General features: G+C 43.7%; 1 protein-coding gene across 2 annotated transcripts in view; it reads left to right on the plus strand.

Annotated features, from left to right (window-relative positions):
- Positions 1-21,022, plus strand: part of OCRL (OCRL inositol polyphosphate-5-phosphatase) — a 65,735-nt gene that overhangs the window by 497 nt on the left and 44,216 nt on the right. For both annotated transcript variants that reach the window (XM_083160329.1, XM_083160330.1), the window contains exons 2-5: positions 3,886-3,968; positions 7,894-7,973; positions 10,539-10,577; positions 17,878-17,991. In XM_083160329.1, coding sequence (XP_083016455.1) covers positions 3,886-3,968; positions 7,894-7,973; positions 10,539-10,577; positions 17,878-17,991 — 316 coding nt within the window. The remainder of the gene's footprint in view (positions 1-3,885; positions 3,969-7,893; positions 7,974-10,538; positions 10,578-17,877; positions 17,992-21,022) is intronic.

Genomic DNA, 21,022 nt, shown 5'->3' on the forward strand with positions numbered 1-21,022 from the left:
GCAGTATATGTGTATATTACTGTATATCTGTCACACAGCACAGTATATTGTATATATGTCACAGAGCATGTGTATATTACTGTATATCTGTCACACAGCGCAGTATATGTGTATATTATACTGGGTATATGTCACACAGTGCATTATATTGTATATATGTCACACAGCATGTGTATATGACTGTATATCTGTCACACAGTGCAGTATATGTGTATATTATACTGGATATATGTCACACAGTGCATTATATTGTATATATGTCACACAGCATGTGTATATGACTGTATATCTGTCACACAGTGCAGTATATGTGTATATTATACTGGATATATGTCACACAGTGCATTATATTGTATATATGTCACACAGCATGTGTATATCTGTCACACAGTGCAGTATATGTGTATATTATACTGGATATATGTCACACAGTGCATTATATTGTATATATGTCACACAGCATGTGTATATTACTGTATATCTGTCACACAGCGCAGTATATGTGTATATTATACTGGATATATGTCACACAGTGCATTATGTTGTGTGTGTGTGTATATATATACAGTATGTCACACAGCATGTGTATATGACTGTATATCTGTCACACAGCGCAGTATATTGTATATATGTTACACACATTTTACACTGCAATATAGATATCAGTTTAAAGTACAAACCTCACCCAAATCTAATTCTCTCTGCACAAGTTACATCTGCCCCACCTGCAGTGCACATGGTTTTGTCCATAAGAGAGTGATTGTGCCTTTGCATGTGACCTAGAATAACCCCCTATGGGAGGGTCATTGTATCTTATTGACCCCAAAAATCTGGTGCAAGCTGTGGTTTATCTGTGTGTTTTCACTAACGAATGGATGTTTCTTATGCTGCCCATATATATATGTGACTGCATTCAATTCGATCTCGGGTTCGATTTCCCTTGAAGCTCACCATTCGATAAATCGCATGAAATTTGCATTTTAGTGCCTTCGATTTTGCTTTCGATCATGTGATTTATCGAATGCACCGTTCGATTAAAAAAAGAGGAGGGGCCAGGAATGACCAGAACTCTACAAGAATAGCACGTCGCCATTTAGAAAAATCGCATGCGCACAAAACCGCATTCGACCCCACGTACAATTCGAGAAATATGTGATATCTCACATATGTATGGGCAGCATTAGGGAGAGCTATTGAAAAATCCCATGGTTTCAGTCATGCTATCCATTTTGCCACTGTTCTGTCCTAACATCAGATTTTGTTTTATATTTGTGGTGTTATGGTACTGTGTAATACCCCTTTCACACTCGCAGAGCCGGGTCATACCCGGGAATGTGTTCCCGGATGCTTCCCGGGACTCTAACCGGGAATGCACCCTTTCACACTGCACTCAGACCTGGGATCGACCCGGGACAGCCCCATTCACACTGATCCCAGGAAATCCCTGCATATAAATATGTATGTCATTAGAAATGGACTCCAGGGCTCTGAAAGATGACATCAGCATTTGTGAGTCCAAGAAAGCTCCAATCAGCAGCTTCTTTAAAGTCCTGTCTACCCAATCCCGGGTACAGGACCATTCACACTGACCGCATCTCGGGTTGATTCTGGAATGTTAATCCCGGGATATTCTTTCAAGACCCTTTCACACTGAGCTAAATCCCGGGTTGATGCGCGTTCATGTGCAAAAACCCAGGATATTTTTGCAAGTGTGAAAGGGGTATTAATGTGAATTCTATTTTGTGTGTGTGTGTGTGTGTGTGTGTATTCTCTGTCTATATCGACTGCACACGTAGGCTATAATAATAAAGAGGCTGGATACAAGTGCTTGTAGTTAAATATTTATTATGTGTGTAAGGTGATAACACACTATCCAATCAGCTGTGTTTGAAAAAATGACAGGAGTTGATTGGCTGGTGCATAATCACCTTCCAATGTATGACTTTACCAGGCTTAATACATCTGCCCCTGTTATACAGTCTCCAATATCCACTGCTTGGGACCAGAAGTATTAGGGATATCAGAGTTTCCATAATCAGAATATTTGCATGTCTTAATGAAATCTTGGGGATGGGGCCTACACATGGGGAGATTTTGATGAGTGATCTGAGCGCAGAGATGTGCCAGCGATCTGTCAGGGCCACTGTTCGTTGATTTATCGAGCATGTTGGATCTTAATCGCCTAGATATATCGCCGTGCATCGCTGTGGCCCCTACACACGGAGCGATGTAGGGGCATTTTCTAAGCTACAGTATCTCATCAAATTAAGTCAGATCGCTTAGAAAATGCCCTGATATCTCCCCATGTATGAGCCCCATAGCACAGAATGCATTTGTGTCATATACACCTTATACACATAGACTGAAGGTAACACTATGCAATGTGTCTAATCATTTCATGAGTCCTACAAACATTGTGCACACTGACCTATCAGAGAGCAGAGATGTTACTATCTCGGTGGTGGTCACAAAACTCAGTATTTCGGGTAATGGGAGACTTGGCCTCTATATAAAGTATAGAGCACAAAGCGTACAGTGCACTAAACAAAACCATAATTCTAGTACTCTATATTATTACAGTTCACTCTAGGATTGACAGCGGGCAGGGCGCCGGGGGGGTGGACCGGGCCCGCCAGACGTCATGAAAGAGGGTGCCCGGGCCGCCACCGTCATCAAAGGGTGTTCAGTAAAGCATCGCATTGCACAGTGACAGAATTGTGCTACTAATCACGTTTGTGGCTGTGTCTTATTTGCTTCAATCTAATGGCACAAAATCTGACATTATTAGGATGCATTTATGCCGTTTACGAGAAATGATTGCGCATTATAACTGGATGAATGGCGCAGAAGCTTTGTGGTCTAACACCTGTTACAGGTACCTAGCATTAACGGAGGATTCAGAACAGGTTTCCAAATACACCTCCTCCCTCCTCTGCATTGTGTACTTAGTGGCAGCTCCTGTTTACTGTACCGGACCATTGTGCTGCAGGCGACGTCTGAGGAGGGCACTGCCCATATTCTGTGTTGTGTTCGGCTTCCTATGTGCGCCTTTATTTATTGCTTCCGATTGCCTGATTTCATCATTTGTGTACGGGCCTTTTGCTGATGCTAATCAGACGGTTGCTGGATTCAATCATGAAATTATAATTTTGCAAACATCTTAATAGTAAAACAAGTAAATGTTTCTTTTTTCCCATCATGTGACTGAGATTTGCTAATTTTTATTGTAGTTTGTTTTAGTTTTTGTCGTTATCCAATGAAAATGATATTTACATTAGTTTACCATTGCCCTTACTGGTGAGGCTCCCTCCGCCGGCGCACTGTAGGTCCTCCACATCGGTAGACCCGGCATGCAGTGTGAAGTTCCAGTGTATACACTGTGCGACACTTTAGATCGTAAGGACACAACGTGAAGCCCTGCACAGTCGGTCCTCCACACTTCTACAGGAACTCGAGATCAGCGACTGACTCGTCTACATTAATTATGAAACGTGTTTGTGTTGACGCCGCCTATTTAACACATGTTTAGTTTTGTTGTGTGTTATGTTTTTTTTGTAGGGAGTTGTGGTGTGCTCATTGTGATATACTGTGCTAATGGGGCCGCACATTGCATCGGACCTGATATCAAACGGGATTTTGACACTTTTCATCCGATTTCTCCACAGATTCGGATAAAAAGAGCCCAAATCACAGTGGAATCACCCTAGTGTATGGGCACCCTTTATATTTAGGCTACTTGTGGCCTTTGCCGAGGCTAGTAAATGAATAATACTGTATGAAAGCTACCGCCGGCCGTCACGTGTCCTGACGCTGCATAAACTCTGGTTCCGTTCCTTCTCCTGTATGACCCGAAATGTAATATGCTTTCCTTGACTCTGTGCACAGACTGTGGAGGGGACGGAAGTGACTTTGGGGAACGAGGTGCCGTGTGTGCTGATCCTAACCCAGCAGCGCGATGGCCAGTACACGTACGTATGTTGTGACATAAGCTGTCCGATGGTAACGATAGTGGCCAGTGGTTACTTCCTTTTTTTGTCTTATTGGGCATACATACATCTTATCTAACCCCTACCTATAGCATTGTATATTTCTGGACGGCTACATGTCTCATTCAGCAAAATAATGAAGTAAAGTTTTATAACGCTGTTGTCTATTGAAAAATGGACATGTGGGTGTTTATTTACTAAGATGAGGATTCTATTGAAGATGGGATGTTGCTATAGCAACCAATCAGGTTCTAGTTTTTTAAATTCAATAATTTTTATTAAAGTTTTTGCTTGAACAAACATCCCGTGCAACTAGTGGGCGATTCGAGCATCCATATAAACTGCAGAAAAACCCAGAGAAGCTGCAGCACATACTGTAGCAACACAAACGTATAAAGTAAAACAGGGTTTACATGACACAGGTATGCATATTGTTTCTAAAAGATCCAGCATGGTAATGCATGCACCGAAGGCGCCATTCGGGCACAGCCTACCAAACATGATATAAAGTATGTATTGACATGATAAATGTAAACCATAGTAGCCAGCATCTTCTCTTGTTGTATAAATTACTGAATATATCTTGCAGTAACTGTATTTATCTATGGAATAAGACCAAGGCTATGCCCATTTACCCAAAATACAATAACTAATACAATAACTCCCAAAGCAACCCTACCCCCAAACCCCCCCACCCTGTATAACCTACATTAGGTATACCTGGAGCCCATAACCAACCCTTACCCCAATATCTATTCTATATCATAACTATGTTGTCTAATACCCCCACCCACCCCCCAACTCATTAACAGGGGGACAAAATACAAATGGCCTTAAGCTAGGCGGAGCATGTCCCAGCTCACCCCCAGCAAATATAAACATGTAGCAAGTGTGACATATAAAAGTATATCATATATTAAGCTAGCATTAGCATAGTCAAAAATGACACAATATTCGTAAGGATACATCAGTATACATCAGAAAATCAAGTAAGAGAACAAATAGAAAGCCGGACCAAGGAAAATGAGAAACCATCTTAAGCCTATATATACTGTGCAGAGTTAATCTGGCCAGTTCTTCAGTCCCAAAAAGGATCTATAGTTAGCACGTAGAAGGGCTTCAGGTATCCTCGTACCCACTGGGGCAGGACTGGAACGATCACAAAGTACTGTCCAGAATCTCAAAGCTACCAGCAGGAGCATCCAATATACAGCTGAATATACCACATCAGCATCTGAACTTAGGTGGCTAAGACATATCACACTTGCAGATTCAGATGGAACCAGCGAGCAGCACTTCTCAGTGATATGGACAATCGCAGGATCTGCATGAGGTGTAACAGCATAGTGAATAGGGAGGGAAGATATCGTCCACACATCCTTCCCCCATAATATGTTCAGACATAGGATCAATAGGGGCCATACCCGGCTGAGTCATCAAATCTTCTCTTGCGGAGCACTCCTCCATGATATAGGAGATCGCATCCTCATCTGGAGAAATTGCACAGGCAAAATCTTGGGGTGTAGAAACAGTAAATACTACAGCAGGATTAGCACTTGCGGTGGAGATAGAGAGAGCAAAGTCTTTTACTGCAGTGAGTTTGTGACAGAGCCTATTAGCAGAAGCATGTATAGCATGCAGTATACTGTGGAGAGGATCCGCCATTTTAGCAGGGCTATGTGTAGCCGGATTTTACACAGGATGCACAAGTCACTTGCCTGACAGAGGGAACCTTCCAGCCGACCCGGTGGTGGCTAGCACACCACCCGATCAGCGGCAGCAGGGGTAGTCCAGCAAGCCAACTCCGGAGAGACCCAAAATGGCCGCGATCCCAGCTACAGCTTTAAAGTGTTGCAGATATATTTTCAGGGGGCAGCTGCAGGCTCCAAGTGCACTGTAGGGTAGCCGCTGAATAGCTCAACAGGGGGGCAGCATGCAGGGTCCGGAGCCTCACCCAGAGCAAGCAGGCCGCAACCCGCTCCGGATTGCAAGGTGTCGTCCGTCCCACAGGAGGTACACAGTTAATGTGGGCTACCCTCTCCACAGGTGACAGTAGCCCACATTAACGTGTGGTCCTGTGCCGAAATCTTAGCTTAGAACAGGATCTTTTGCAGGATTTGTGAGGGAGAGCCGAAAGACACGTCCGGCCGCTAGCTATTCAGGCCACGCCCCCCCAATCAGGTTCTAGTTACTATAGAACTACTAGCTACTATTTATTTAGTGCTTTCCAGAAGACAGTAGATAGAATCTGATTGGTTGCCCGTAGCAATGTCCCATCTGGAACTCCCATCTTAGTAAATGAACAGTGGTGTATGCCGGGGACCTCATATATCCCCCCCCCCCCCCCCCCCACCCAACACACACACACCCCTCCCTTTATTGCAAATAAGAGATTTAAGCTGTGGATTATGGGGCCTATGTACTAAACCTTGAAGAGAGAGTAAGGGCCCCCATAAACTGAGATTTGACCAGATTCCGATGTTTCGGGGTGATAAATTGAACCTAATCGCATGTGTTTGACATCCCATCTGACACGATGCGCTGTCCTGTGCGCATCGGGTTGGACCCTAGAGACTGAACCTCCTGCACATGTAATCACTGTAGGTGTGTACTAGCAGTGAAGCACCGCTGGCACACACCTATGTGCAGGGTGCGATGAGGCGGGCAGATGCAACAGTGTTAAAAAGCTTTCTGCAAAGGGTAGTGGTGAGCGACGGGGTGGGCAGCGGTGAGTGGCAGAATGGAAAAAAAGAAAAGAAAAACACTTTCAAAAGACTGGCCGGCCAATCAGTGACCATTGTTTTGACAGTTTTTTTTCTAAATTCTCCTGCACCCCGCCGCTGCTGCAGCGCTCTGATCGTTTGTACATGTTCTAAATGGCATGCAAAGTGCCAAATCGTAAGCATGTCCTGCCGGGGGAGTGCAAGGGGAATCTGGTCTGACTTGTTCTTATAACAAGTCTGAGTAATGTATGGGGGTCTTTAAGGAGGACGGAGATAAAGTAGAAGCCAATCAGCTCCTTACTGCCAAGTTTGATAAAAGACTGTATGGCTAGTACAGTACTTCTATCTCTGTCCAGTGTATCTCTCACCAAGGCTTAGCAAATACAGCTTGTGGTCTTTAAGCTGAGGAAGGTGATTTAGATAAGAGAGGTGCTAAGTCTGCCTAGCATCAAGCTTCTCCCCCAACATTCTTTAATCTTAATGTATATTCCATTATTGAACAATTTCTGAATTCTGAATCACTTTCAGCTAGTGTAGAAATAATTTTTTCCTCTTTTGGATTAGTTCATTCGAAGCCTCAAAACAGACAGGGAACTGACAAGTTCTAAAATAGTGTTTTTATTCCAACTGTTTAGTACCAGTGACCTATCCAGCGCTAATGCTGAACTCCTTCATTGTTTGTGCGTTTCTTTGAAAATTACTTTTGCATATTTCAGTTGTGTTTAGTGTAAAATTGGTTTTATTGAAAGACATCAAATCATATCAAAGCCTAATAACTTTGGATTGTTAGGGGTACATTTACTAAGATGGGCGTTCTATTGCAGAAGGGATGTTTCCCATAGCAACCAATCAGATTGTACTTATTTATTTAGCACCTTCTAGAAGATAATGGATAGTATATGGTTGCTTCTATCTAAAGTAAATTTTCCCCTTAATGTTAGAAAGCATTACAACATGGTCTCTAAAACATAGAAATGTTGCACAGTATTATTCTAACAAAGGCGATTGCATTTTTTTCTTTCATTAAAACTTTTTTTTTTTTTGTTATCCTACTTGTATAACAATTTATTTTATTTTTTTTAAGCTGGTGTTTTTCTGACAACAATGTTCTATGGTGTGTAATGTTAGCCTGCTCATACTGACAGGACAGTGATGGTAACCATAATATTATCTTCCTGTGTTAGGCTGGTCATCCGTACACCAGGTAGAGCATCCGCCAATGAAGAAGTTCTGCCTATAACAAATACCTTCAAATGCGTTCAAGGTATGGGTTGTGAATTGTGGAATTGCAGTTCTTGCGTGATGCTGTTACTGATTGCTGCAAAGCCCAGAGGTGACTGCTGCCAGCTGCGGCAGAAGTGCTGCATTCCCACATGCTCCCACAGAGTCTTTTCTGCAGGGTCAGCTTGTGGTGTGGTCGCTGGGGGTCCATGTCTGCGGAGGATCATAAAGAGCCCTGTGCACAGATATGAGTGTGTCCACGGTTTTATATGAAACTAAATTAAAACATTTCCTTTTTTTTTTTTTTACTTCAAAAGTTTTATTGTGTTGCAAAAATGTTGGAGAATGTAAAACATTTCTGTGAATAGAACTGTAAAACATTGTCCTGGTGGTTACCTTGTGTGTTTGTTATATTTGCTTACACGGGGTGCAGCAAAAAATAACTCCCAGATTTTTAAGGTTAATAAAAACGTTAGTACAGTTACATAATGTACCTAGTGTGTGGAATACAGTTCGGGTTTGTATAAGATTTAATCTAGATGTGGCTCCGATTTGTAGCAGACTAGCAGGACACCTGTGCTCGGCTACGGGATGAGGAGGGCAAATTAGAACAGTGACATTATCTATTTACAGCTTCTTATGGTATACAGAAGGTCAACACATACGACATGCATTGGGTTGACATGGCAATTTCTAGGTCGACAGTGCAGTCTGGCGGTATTTCATGCCCTACCATTCATTAGGGTATGGTAGAAAAATAGAATAGTGTGCCAAGCCTGAAACATGGCGAGCGTGGGCACGGTCACAGTGTACTGCGTCCCCTCACTGCGCTAAGCACATTATTCTATTCTCCCTCCATGCCCTAGTGGGTGGTAGGGCATGAAATACCTCCTGTCAAGACTCTTCACTGTTGACTTAATGCTTGTGTCAATCTACGCCATGTCGACCTTCAGTTGTCGACCCAATGCTGTTGTGTTTGGAATAAATATATATATTTATGCGTGTTATATGCTGATTTTATATATATATATATATATATATATATATATATATATATATATATGTGCCTTCCCTCGTAAGTGTCACAGTATCTAGCAAGGGAAAGGGTGGACGGCACTCATCAACGTTTCAGGGGGGTATTCAATGTCTGTCGAGCTCCCTATTTTTGTCGAGCTTTGTTGTTTTCTCGACGAGAGGTTGGTTATTTATGAGGTCGCCTATTCATTGTCTAGTTTTCTCGACTTGTCGAGCAGAGCTCACCTGATTTGGTTTTCGGTTTGCTCGACTGTCGAGTTGAACATAACTCGACTTGTCGAGTTATTTTGGGTAAAATCTGTCGAGATAATTCCTGCAGCCTATTCAATGTCAAAGAATTCACCTGACCTCGACTGTTTGAAATCACTCTTCCCTCAAATTTAACTCGACAATTATTTCTGTCGTGACAAGGGAGTTTCTCTTGTTGCATGTTCATAAATTGTGTTAAATGTATATGCAGGATTGTACTAATGTTTGTAGTGCTTATCTTGACTTCTGTCTTTGTGATATTTTGCTAAATATTCCTCTTTTGATTAACTTTACAATTGCTGCATGTTTATATGGTATGCTTTAACCCATTATTCCATTGTCAGCATCAGTTTTCAGCTTGTATTATTACGCATTTGTTTAAATTATTCCATTTGGCATATAAGAAGTATTATCTTTTTTTCTGCTCACCTTTTATGTTCACTGTGCTGCATTTTGCCCATTGAAAGTCTTCTGTATACATGTCTATTTATGTCTACTTCTGGTTTGATCAAACACCTATGTTTAGGTCCCTTGTATCCATGCTGGGGCAGAATTACTCAGGATACAATGTTTGTTTGTTGCCATTCTTTTGTTTATTTCTACAATGCAATGCATTGCAATTTACCTCAGAGCTCTCATTCCTGTACTGAGACTTCAGGGAGATACCAGCATTGTGCAGTCTGCTGATTTGGAAATGGTTTTTATAGGAGAATTTTCATTTTTAACAAGATATCTACTTTTATATAATTGACTATAAAAATGAAGCCTATCTCTGACAATTGCCACTTTCTTCTCTAGGGGTGAACTCGACTTGTCGAGCAGATGAGAACTCGACTTGTCGAGCTAAATTTTCAGTTAGCAAAATGAGAAAAACAAATGCAAATGCTCGACAATTCGGACTGTTACTGGTGGGATTGAAATTACAGTTTGAATAGGCGAGAACTCGACTTGTCGAGCTAAATATTCATGTCGAGCAAAACGAGAAAAACAAATGCTCGACAATTCGGACTGTCACTGGTGGGATTGAATACCCCCCTCAGTCTTTAACGACTGTCCTTAGGATTTTTTTTTTCTATTCACATTTCATTGGTACCTGTCGCTTAAACTCTTTGGATGAAGCCATTTGTGGCTTTTTGATGTAGCTGTCAGGCAGTACCGTAGTACAGTGATGTAACTACTTCCTAGTGATGTAACCAGTTCCTCTCTGGGAACATACTGTCCTGCGAGACTGACAGTTACCACACACACATATGTGCGTGCACCAACGTCATTCCCCAAAGCCGATCCCTTCTTCTGATAGTGCGTTTTGTTTTCTGTCTTGCAGAAGCAGAGGAGACTCTACTCATTGACATTCCTACTAACAGTAAGTACTGACCTCCTTCCTGTTGCTGTGGATTCCTCCTGCAACATGGCAGCTTCCATTGGTGGGAAAACCCCAGTTTTACATGTACTTATTTGCAAGCGTAATCTCCCGCCCTGTAGTACTTCGGGCAGAACACTACAAGGCTTCTTCAGAGAAACCATCACGTTTTACATCACGGATTTGTTGTCACTGTAAATGGTGCAACTTTGTTTGTAGCATCATGAGCTACTGATCCCGTATGTAACACTTTGTGCATTACTTTTTCTGTATAGGGCTTTAGGGAAGCTCTCTCCGGTAGAACAAAGTCTCCCTGCATAGAACTGAAATGTTGGTCAGGCTTCCCTGAGTCATGTGGTGGCAGGGAGGAAATGTTTGTAAGGAAAGATTAGCAGCCTCTGGCAGAATGAGGGCACACCGCCGCGGCTGCTGTATGGGCTGTGTCATGGTGACGGAACACTGATATACAGTAGGAGCCCATCTCATCTATCTTCCTTAGGCATGGTTAGCCATGTGTATCCTATTGTTCTCAGCTGCAATACAATACATAGAACAATAGAGTAGGGGATTAGCAGAGTAATCCTATTATAGGGATAGATGACACTGTAGCTGACACTCCATCTGTAGCTGGCCTGGTTTCTTCTAGTACAATGCTATTAGTTTAGTATGTAAGTTCTCACGAGCAGGACCCTGTGCTTTTCTTAGAATATATATCTCTCTCTGCCACCACAATAATTGTTTCAATGTCCTCTCCCCTGATGCCACTGTCTGTATTAACCATGGACTTGTCCTACATTGCCTTGTACTGTAACTCATTGTTTTACTCTTCTTGCTCGTTTATGTGTCAGTAGGCGCTGCAGGACCCTTGTGGCGCCATATAAATAAACGGTCATAGAGCATTGATTGTATAGGTCTTGTATGCTTTTCCCGCATTTACATGGGTTTCCTCCAACACATTCAGGAGAAAAATAAGCTTTTTTAATCAAAATGTGTCCTGCGTATTTATATATGTTAGGGAATTTACATGGTTGGCTGCAATGTTCCAAGGACTGAATTGAAGTAACTTACATAACCTAGAGTAGTACTGAGCACACCCTCACCCTCTTCAAGATGTGTAAGTGCTTTGAGTCCTAGTGGGAGAAAGGTGCTTTATGCCGTATTCTTAGAGAAATGTTAGGCCCTATAGTGTGCAGAAAAGGATTGGTTCCTGTTAAAAATTCCAAGTGTAACATGATCTACAAACCCATATATGTCCCCCTTCCTTATAGGGCAATTGATAGGATATAGTTAAGCGCATTCCGCAGATTCTTCCGCGGTAATAAACCACGGTCACACAGCTTTATTATATAGAGAAGCAGCCTTGCCTTATCGTGGAGCAATCAACCGTTATTTTCATTGCTCTATTGCAATGCCACACAGAGGTACCAGCCTGTTACATGACCAATAGGAGCTGATTGGCGACCTTGTTCTAATGTGTACACAGAATCTTCACTCAAAGGCCTATGTGAATGCCCATCGCTATAGAGCAGGGGTGGCCAAACCTGTCCTCAAGATCTACCAACAGTTCATGTTTTTCAGGCAGCCTGTGAATCTATAGTAGGAATGAATGCAGCAGGTTTGAAAATGTGACAGTTAGTAATGACTGCACCTGTGCACCAGCTAGGTAATCTGGAAAATGTGACAGTTAGTAATGACTACACCTGTGCACCAGCTAGGTGATCTGAAAAATGTGACAGTTAGTAATGACTACAGCTGTGCACCAGCTAGGTGATATGGAAAATGTGACAGTTAGTAATGACTACAGCTGTGCACCAGCTAGGTGATCTGGAAAATGTGACAGTTAGTAATGACTACAGCTGTGCACCAGCTAGGTGATCTGGAAAATGTGACAGTTAGTAATGACTACAGCTGTGCACCAGCTAGGTGATCTGGAAAATGTGACAGTTAGTAATGACTACAGCTGTGCACCAGCTAGGTGATCTGGAAAATGTGACAGTTAGTAATGACTACAGCTGTGCACCAGCTAGGTGATCTGGAAAATGTGACAGTTAGTAATGACTACAGCTGTGCACCAGCTAGGTCAGGGCTGGGCAACACCGGCCCTCCAGATGTTAATGAACTACACATCCCAGGATGCTTTGCATTAGTTTTGCTATGTGGTCATGCTGAAACTGATTCAAGGCATGCTGGGATGTGTAGTTCATCAACATCTGGAGGGCCGGTGTTGCCCAGCCCTGAGCTAGGTGATCTGGAAAATGTGACAGTTAGTAATGACTACAGCTGTGCACCAGCTAGGTGATCTGGAAAATGTGACAGTTAGTAATGACTACAGCTGTGCACCAGCTAGGTGATCTGGGGAATGTGGCAGTTAGTAATGACTGCACCTGTGCACCAGCTAGGTGATCTGGAAAATGTGACAGTTAGTAATGACTACAGCTGTGCACCAGCTAGGTGATCTGGAAAATGTGACAGTTAGTAATGACTACAGCTGTGCACCAGATAGGTGCTCTGGAAAATGTGGACCGTTGGTAGATCTCGAGGACCGGTTCGGACACCCCTGCTCTAGAGTGTCCCCAGTGTTACCTGGTCACTTGGGTTGATTTTTTGTGGGAGGACAGTGAAGAAACTTTTTAAACTTCCAGTTCTTAAATCTTTATCATCTTGTATATAAAGCATTTGGTCCAATCACCGCTCAGTCCCAGTGACATCAAAGCTCTTCTATGCGTGTCTGCCATTAAATACTAATTACAATAAAACCATTCACCCGCGTAGGTCATTTCAAGTATCTAATGACCTTGGCTCAACGGACGCACAAGCCAATCAGCTTTGTTTGAAAAATGACATTTAGGAGTCAATTAACTGGTGCATTATCACCTTCCACTTTATATCTTCATCTGCCTCATTGTGAAATTGTGGTTTACATTATTTATGTATGATGCTCAGCTTGGTAGTACATAGCATTTATGCATTTTAGCTGTTGAAAGAATTGTTTTAGGCTCGTGTTCATTTACTTTTGTGCTGACGAGCAGTCGCATTGGGGATAATACTGGGGAGACTTCAAAGATTATTGTGCAGTGTATTGTAGCAACCGACCACACATTACCGCTCTGTCGGATATGGGATAGAGCCTATTGTGTCCGAAGGATACCATAATTAGTTGGACGAATCTGGCAGTGTATGCTCTGCCACTGACAAACATTTCCCTAGGGGGGGGAATGCAGAAATGGTGGCCATACAGTGTGGGATGCATTGTCAGATGACGTCTGTGAGTGTGACCGTGCTTGTCCAGCATTCGCACGAGACACTTATGGATGCTAAAAGAGGGAGTCTCTGCCCGTGGTATGTCACATGACTGATGTTCACCATCATAGAGCTTTGTCTGCATTTGCATAATGTCACCGACGTCCAACCGCTACCCCTAATCTTTTATGTAGGTGGCGGCAAAAAGGAGCAGGCGTATTAGTGACTGCATGTCTGTAATATATAGCAACCTTTGCATTAGGAATATTGTACTTATGTGGAGGGAGACATCAGACTCGTGCATTGCCAGCGCACGCAGGTGAGTGACGCAGACTTGGGAATTGCCAGCGCACGCAGGTGTGTGACGCAGACTTGTGCATTGCCAGCGCACGCAGGTGTGTGACGCAGACTTGGGAATTGCCAGCGCACGCAGGTGTGTGACGCAGACTTGTGCATTGCCAGCGCACGCAGGTGTGTGACGCAGACTTGTGCATTGGCAGCGCACGCAGGTGTGTGACGCAGACTTGTGCATTGGTAGCGCACGCAGGTGTGTAACGCAGACTTGTGCATTACCAGCACGCGCAGGTGTGTGACGCAAACTCGTGCATTGCCAGCACGCGCAGGTGTGTAACGCAGTCTCGTGCATTGCTAGAACGTGCAGGTGTGTAACAGACTCGTGTATTGCCAGTGCATGCAGGTGTGTGACGCAGACTCGTGCATTGCCAGCTGATGCTGGTGTGTGACGCAGACTTGTGCATTGCCAGTGCGCACTGGTGTGTGACGCAGACTTGTGCATTGCCAGCTGATGCAGGTGTGTGCTGCAGACTTGTGCATTGGCAGCGCACGCAGGTGTGTGACACAGTCTTGTGCATTGCCAGCTGATGCTGGTGTGTGACGCAGACTTGTGCATTGCCAGCTGATGCTGGTGTGTGACGCAGACTTGTGCATTGCCAGCTGGTGCTGGTGTGTGACGCAGACTTGTGCATTGCCAGCTGGTATGTGACGCAGACTTGTGCATTGCCAGCTGATGCTGGTGTGTGACGCAGACTTGAGCATTGCCAGCTGGTGTGTGACGCAGACTCGTGCATTGCCAGCTGATGCTGGTGTGTGACGCAGACTTGTGCATTGCCAGCTGATGCTGGTGTGTGACGCAGACTTGTGCATTGCCAGCTGATGCTGGTGTGTGACGCAGACTTGTGCATTGCCAGCTGATGCTGGTGTGTGACGCAGACTTGTGCATTGCCAGCTGATGCTGGTGTGTGACGCAGACTTGTGCATTGCCAGCTGATGCTGGTGTGTGACGCAGACTTGTGCATTGCCAGCTGATGCTGGTGTGTGACGCAGACTTGTGCATTGCCAGCACGCGCTGGTGTGTGATGCAGACTTGTGCATTGCCAGCTGGTGTGTGACGCAGACTTGTGCATTGCCAGCTGATGCTGGTGTGTGACGCAGACTTGTGCATTGCCAGCTGATGCTGGTGTGTGACGCAGACTTGTGCATTGCCAGCTGATGCTGGTGTGTGACGCAGACTTGTGCATTGCCAGCTGATGCTGGTGTGTGACGCAGACTTGTGCATTGCCAGCACGCGCTGGTGTGTGACGCAGACTTGTGCATTGCCAGCACGCGCTGGTGTGTGACGCAGACTTGTGCATTGCCAGCACGCGCTGGTGTGTGACGCAGACTTGTGCATTGCCAGCACGCGCTGGTGTGTGACGCAGACTTGTGCATTGAAAGCACGTGCTGGTGTGTGACGCAGACTTGTTAGACAGCGGAAGCTGTTGGACACTATCGTTGAGTAGGTAATTTTATAATGCAAGCACCTCAGGGCGCGGATTCCATTCTAGCTCTTATATTGTAGCATCTGATTGCTGATCATTTCTGCCGCCTGTTACACAGCAGGTGCCGCACTCCAATAATTATAAGATATTCATAATAAGTCTGGTGCTGATCCAGCGGGGTGACAAAACTTTTTGCATGGTTTGCTTTAATTGCTTTCTGTTTATTCCTTTGTAATTTCTGCTTCTGATGGATGAAACCTTTTCAGAGGAAATTTGTGTGACATAAGCTGCCGGATAATTGCAGCTATGACTCACGTTTGCCAGTCTGTCCTGTTTTCGCTGGGTTATCACAGGAACTGACAACCACGTAGCCTTATGTCTCAAATTGTCTGGTGTTTACTTTTGATGTTTTTTTTAACAGACTATACCTACAGTATGGTCATTTTCTGGGTACAAAAAAAGAAAATAGACACCAATACAGCAGAAAGAGTTCCCCTTTCATAAAACTGAAAACCCTTTCTCAGCCGGTCTCGGTCTCCATGTGTACACAGTTGTGTGGACACAACCCTGCTGTACTTACCCTACATTATAACATCCTTACCCTCCCAGGGCATCAGTTAGTGGCAGAATCACCGAATCCGCATATGCACGGCGGTTTCACACCAGATTTATTACACCAGCTAGACCGGTTCTCCTTCAAGACCAGCTTGATGGGCACATGTGCACGACTGGGGTACTAGGGTACATATCTTTGCACTACTGTAATTTTTCTTAGCGGCAGTATATGTGACACTGCACATGCGAGATATATCCGTTCACTTGTCCTACACCCGATCATGCCTTGAACATTGCCTAATAGCAGGCAGGTTTTACGTAACTTGACTTGCAATGTTTTGTTCCTTCGCACAGGGCTGTAATTGGTCAGCCACTGCTGGTGTTTATAAGGTGGTGCACAATGCAGCTTGGATGCTTTTTGATTATACAGTAGTTGTTGTTGTTGTTGTTGTTATTATTTATTTTTATGATGCCACAAGGTTTCTGCAGCGCCTAACAATACATAAATGAACAAAAAAATCAATGAAATAACTAATTACAGTACAAGGCAATTTAGAACAAAATAAAGACAGATCCGTCAGGGAACAGAACAATAAAGCAATTATTAGGGTTGTTCCTGGAATATTCTTGCTGCATTCTATAAGAGTACGACCATTCTTTATCCCTGAATAAGTTTAGTTACCCTCTTTTGAAGCTGACAAAGTTAAGGTTGTACTTTGTGATTGTGTTGTTTCTCCAGAAATTGATGATTCACTTCTATCCCCTGTGTATTGTGTGTGTGTGTGTGCTGTCAGTGTAATGCGGTCATGGACAGGACAGCTTAGTGGGTATAACAGCGCGGTGTAATACACGGGACTGTTCTTTCCCGTAGGGGTAAAGGCACTGACCTCTGATTAGTGGGCGTGGCACAGGAATTCCAGCGACAGACCGTGTAGAACAGTGCTTCTTAACCTCGGTCCTCAGGACCCCACACGGTGCACGTTTTCCAGATCTCCACACAGAATCACAGGTTAAATAATTCGCTCCACCTGTGATCTTTTAAAATGTATCCGTGAATAATGAGTGCACCTGTGTACCTGCAGGGTGACCTGGAAAACGTTAACTGTTGGGGGTCCCGAGGTTGAAAACCGCTGGTGTAGACAATCTTCAATGTATTCCCCATCAATACAGTATGTCGACATTAGCAAAATGCTGACATGGAAAAGTTTGACGCATGTAAAGTTTGACATGAGTTTTCCCCTTTTTTTGTGTCTGTCGACACCTGACTATATTGCCCCCCCCCCCCCCCAGTTAGTGTAATGAGTACCCTGACCAGCCATGCTTTGTACCAGGTCCATGTAGGTGTTAAAGTATGAAAAATGAGTGTGTTGATGGAGTCTGTGTTGACCTTTTGGTGTCGACCTATCATCCAGATCCCAAAGTACACATAGTTAAAGGCTGTCACTGATGACGTAGCAGCTAGAACCTGTACCTACAGCTGTAGTTATTCCTATAGCAGATACTCATTATACTCCTCAGCATATAGATGCTCGCAGCTTACTACAGACACTGGGCTGTGCTATTACCTCCAGGTGTTTTATGTGTGCGAGTAAGACGCTCTGCCCTTGTCTGGTCCCTGGTGTGCTGAGATGGGCCGTTCGGTGTGACTGAAGCCACAGTGTAAGAGGACACATCTGTACTAGGACAGTTGGTTGGCAGATTCCCCTCATTGCTTTTCTGTTTGTTTTCAGGTGGCTGCCGGGTGAGGCTGCAGGCGGACCCCTGGTCGGCGGAGCGCCTCTTTAAGGTCTCCGATGAGGAAAAGTGTATAGAGCTACTCTCCGAGATGCGGCTGATACAGGAAGGTAATACGCCGTATATCAGTCATGTACACCGTGAGAGCCGTGCTACAGTATATATCCAGGTGGCAAAAGGTTTCCAGAGCTGTGGTATTAGCTTGTGCGCTGCCACGATTCCGATTCACACCTGGACATTGACAGGCCCGGGTCAGATCTAATGTCATTATCTTCTTGTTGTGCATCCAGAATGTAAGAACGCCAAGAGAAGTTTTGGCGATTCCAGCCAAGCCTGCCGGAGGCAACCTGACCCAGCATATCTATAGGGCATCCCTTCCAATCTTCAGGCTCCGATCTGATGCGCCCAGGAAAGCGCATCCGATCTGTCCAGCGTTAGAATTGTTCCCAGCCCGTTGTCCTACAATGTATTCCATACAGACTGCTTAGTAAATAAGAGTACAGATTATTCCTTGGAATATTGTCTCAGTAATTCCATCCCCCACCCTCTGGAGGTGAAGATAATCTGTTCCCTGCATCTGTAATGTTTTATCTTCTCTGTATTCCCCGTACATCCGTTATATCGTGTTCTACTGACACAAGTACACTACAAGCGGGAGCCGGTCACGGAGCCCACATTAGTTCTAAGCACCGTGACTAGAGCCTGTGGTTACATCTATCTGAAGCAGTTGCTTGTTAGCAGAGGAACGTGTCTAATCACTGGGAGGATGCACTATGTATAATGTTACTATTTCTGAACTTCTGCTGCTAATATTTACTAAGCCAGAGGCGAGTGTACCGGGCTTTGTGCATATGGGGAGCCTGGGATCTTTGCTGCCTGTAACACCTGCGCTAGTTCATATAGGATTACACTGGGACCCAGGATTTCAGGGCTTCAGCCAGCCATGCATCTACAGATCGATTGGTTGGCAAAATCCTGGTAATGGATGAGAGCAAAGAGTATGTAGGAATTACTCCTACAAAACAGCACTTGCGCTTATGTTTGGGCCGCCAGGTCTTGCGGTTAAACGTATTGTGGGTATTTGCTTGTGGAGAGGCAGAGAATAGACCGGCGCTTGCTTGGGGGAAAAAAGGGGGGAGGGATGGAGGTTAAAAGAGAAAAGAGAAAGAGAGGAGAAAAGAAAGAAGAAAGATGAATACAAACGAAATCAAATCAAAATAATAAAAATTGAAATAAATAAATAATAAAAAAATAATAATAAAAATCAAAATAAAAATAAATAAAAATCAAAATAAAAATTGGCGATAATGTTTTACAGCCCCTTTGAGATATTGGAAAAGTCCCAGTGGTTAACCTGTACTGTGCTAACTCTTATCTATAGTACCTAGAGTCCGTTATTGGAGCTCTCGTAGACAGTAGAATGTAGCAGCGGCAATGCGCTGTTTGTAGTTTTCAGCGTGTCCGGACTTCGGCGGGTGACGTCACCGTCACTCCGGCGGCTTTGTATAGATAGCGAGACAGCGTCTGACAGGTTTTCTCCTTCTCTGGGGGATCTTTTGCAGCGGTCCAACGCGTTTCACGTCACTAGGACGCTTTTTCAAGGATATGGAATGGATGAGAGCAAATGACAGTTGACCATTTGTTTTGAAATGCTGGAAAACTGCCAAAACTGTCATTCAGATATTACCAGGTTTTTGTTTCAACCAGCCCAATCTGACAATCGAACTGTAGATGTATGGCCACCTTTTACTCCTCAGGTTGGACCTTGCAAGGTTCCTAGTTGACTTCAGCATCCGTTCTCGTTGTGGGATTATTCCGCTTCTATGTGATTTTTTTATTTTTGCATCTAAAAGGACGTAATGTTGTTTTACTTTGTAACTATGCCCACGTATTTTGTAGTGTGGAGCTATGGGTGCTGCATATTTAGAAATATCCGTTTAATTTTAGATTTATTTACAGTTGTTTTTTTCCCCCCACTTGATTTTACTGCATAAAACAGGATTAGCAATAAATAATCCCAAAATTTCAACCAAAGATTGATTATTTTAATAATACACTAGATCAGACATGTCCAAACTGTGGCCCTCCAGCTGTTGAAACTACAAATCCCATCATGCTTTGCCACAGTTTTGCTATTAGGGAATGCTAAAACTATGGCAAGGCATGCTGGGAAGTGTAGTTTTAGCTGTAGGGCAACAGTTTGGACATGCCTACCGTAGTGATTTGTGACTTTTTTTTCCCCCAAATATTGTCCAATTAGATGGCGCAGCATCATGCCATGCATATGGTGCCAGCAACCACCTATAGATCTAGTGGCCTCTTTACCTCAGGACTGCTTTCTTAATTTAGCTCGAATGAAAACTATGTACCCAGCTTATCCTCTGAGGGCATAACCGGCTACAGCACCAGGTCTCATAAATATACTTTTTTTTTAATTTATAATAGTATGTTTTGTGTATCCTTTATCCTATGGGTTGATTATTAAGTATACTTATTTACGCTCAGTTATGCTCTTATACAGAATAAAACAAGGATTTGTGTGGAGCGCCAACAAAATTAATTGAGGTAACAATTAGTTACACTAAAAATTAAATAAATAAATTTGATCAATTGGGTATCACAAAATAAAAATACATTTAATTATCACATCAATTAAAAACATATTCAGTATAGATGCACATACATTTATGCTTAAAACATAGTTAAATTGCACTTATGAGAGATATAATAAGGCATACAGTATACCACTTGTCAATGAATGAAAAGTTAGTAATGGATACTTAAGTGAGTCCCGCTTGTTCCAAGACACTGCTACCTTCTTATTGGGGTTTGTGGTCCCCACGTAGGGGAAGGGTGGAGAGGGGAAGAGGGGGTTCCGGATTCAGCTTGTACTTGTGGGGGTCCAGTTAGTCCTGCTGGAGGCCTTGGTCTCTGTTTCCACTTGGTTTCTGGCCTTGGTTTCTGTTTCGTTGCACTCTGGCAACTTTCTCAAAGGTATGAGAAAGTTGCCAGAGCGCATTGAAACGCGTCAGGTTAACCCTTGTCTGCACTTTGGATACCACCTTGGATACTACACCTACCCCCCCTTGAACCAGCTACTTGTTTGCCCCCCTACGTACTCAGCATTTCCCTTGCCGGCAC

Source organism: Crinia signifera, chromosome 9 (genome assembly GCF_055691185.1).
Source record: "Crinia signifera chromosome 9, ASM5569118v1, whole genome shotgun sequence".
Taxonomy (NCBI): Eukaryota; Metazoa; Chordata; class Amphibia; order Anura; family Myobatrachidae; genus Crinia; species Crinia signifera.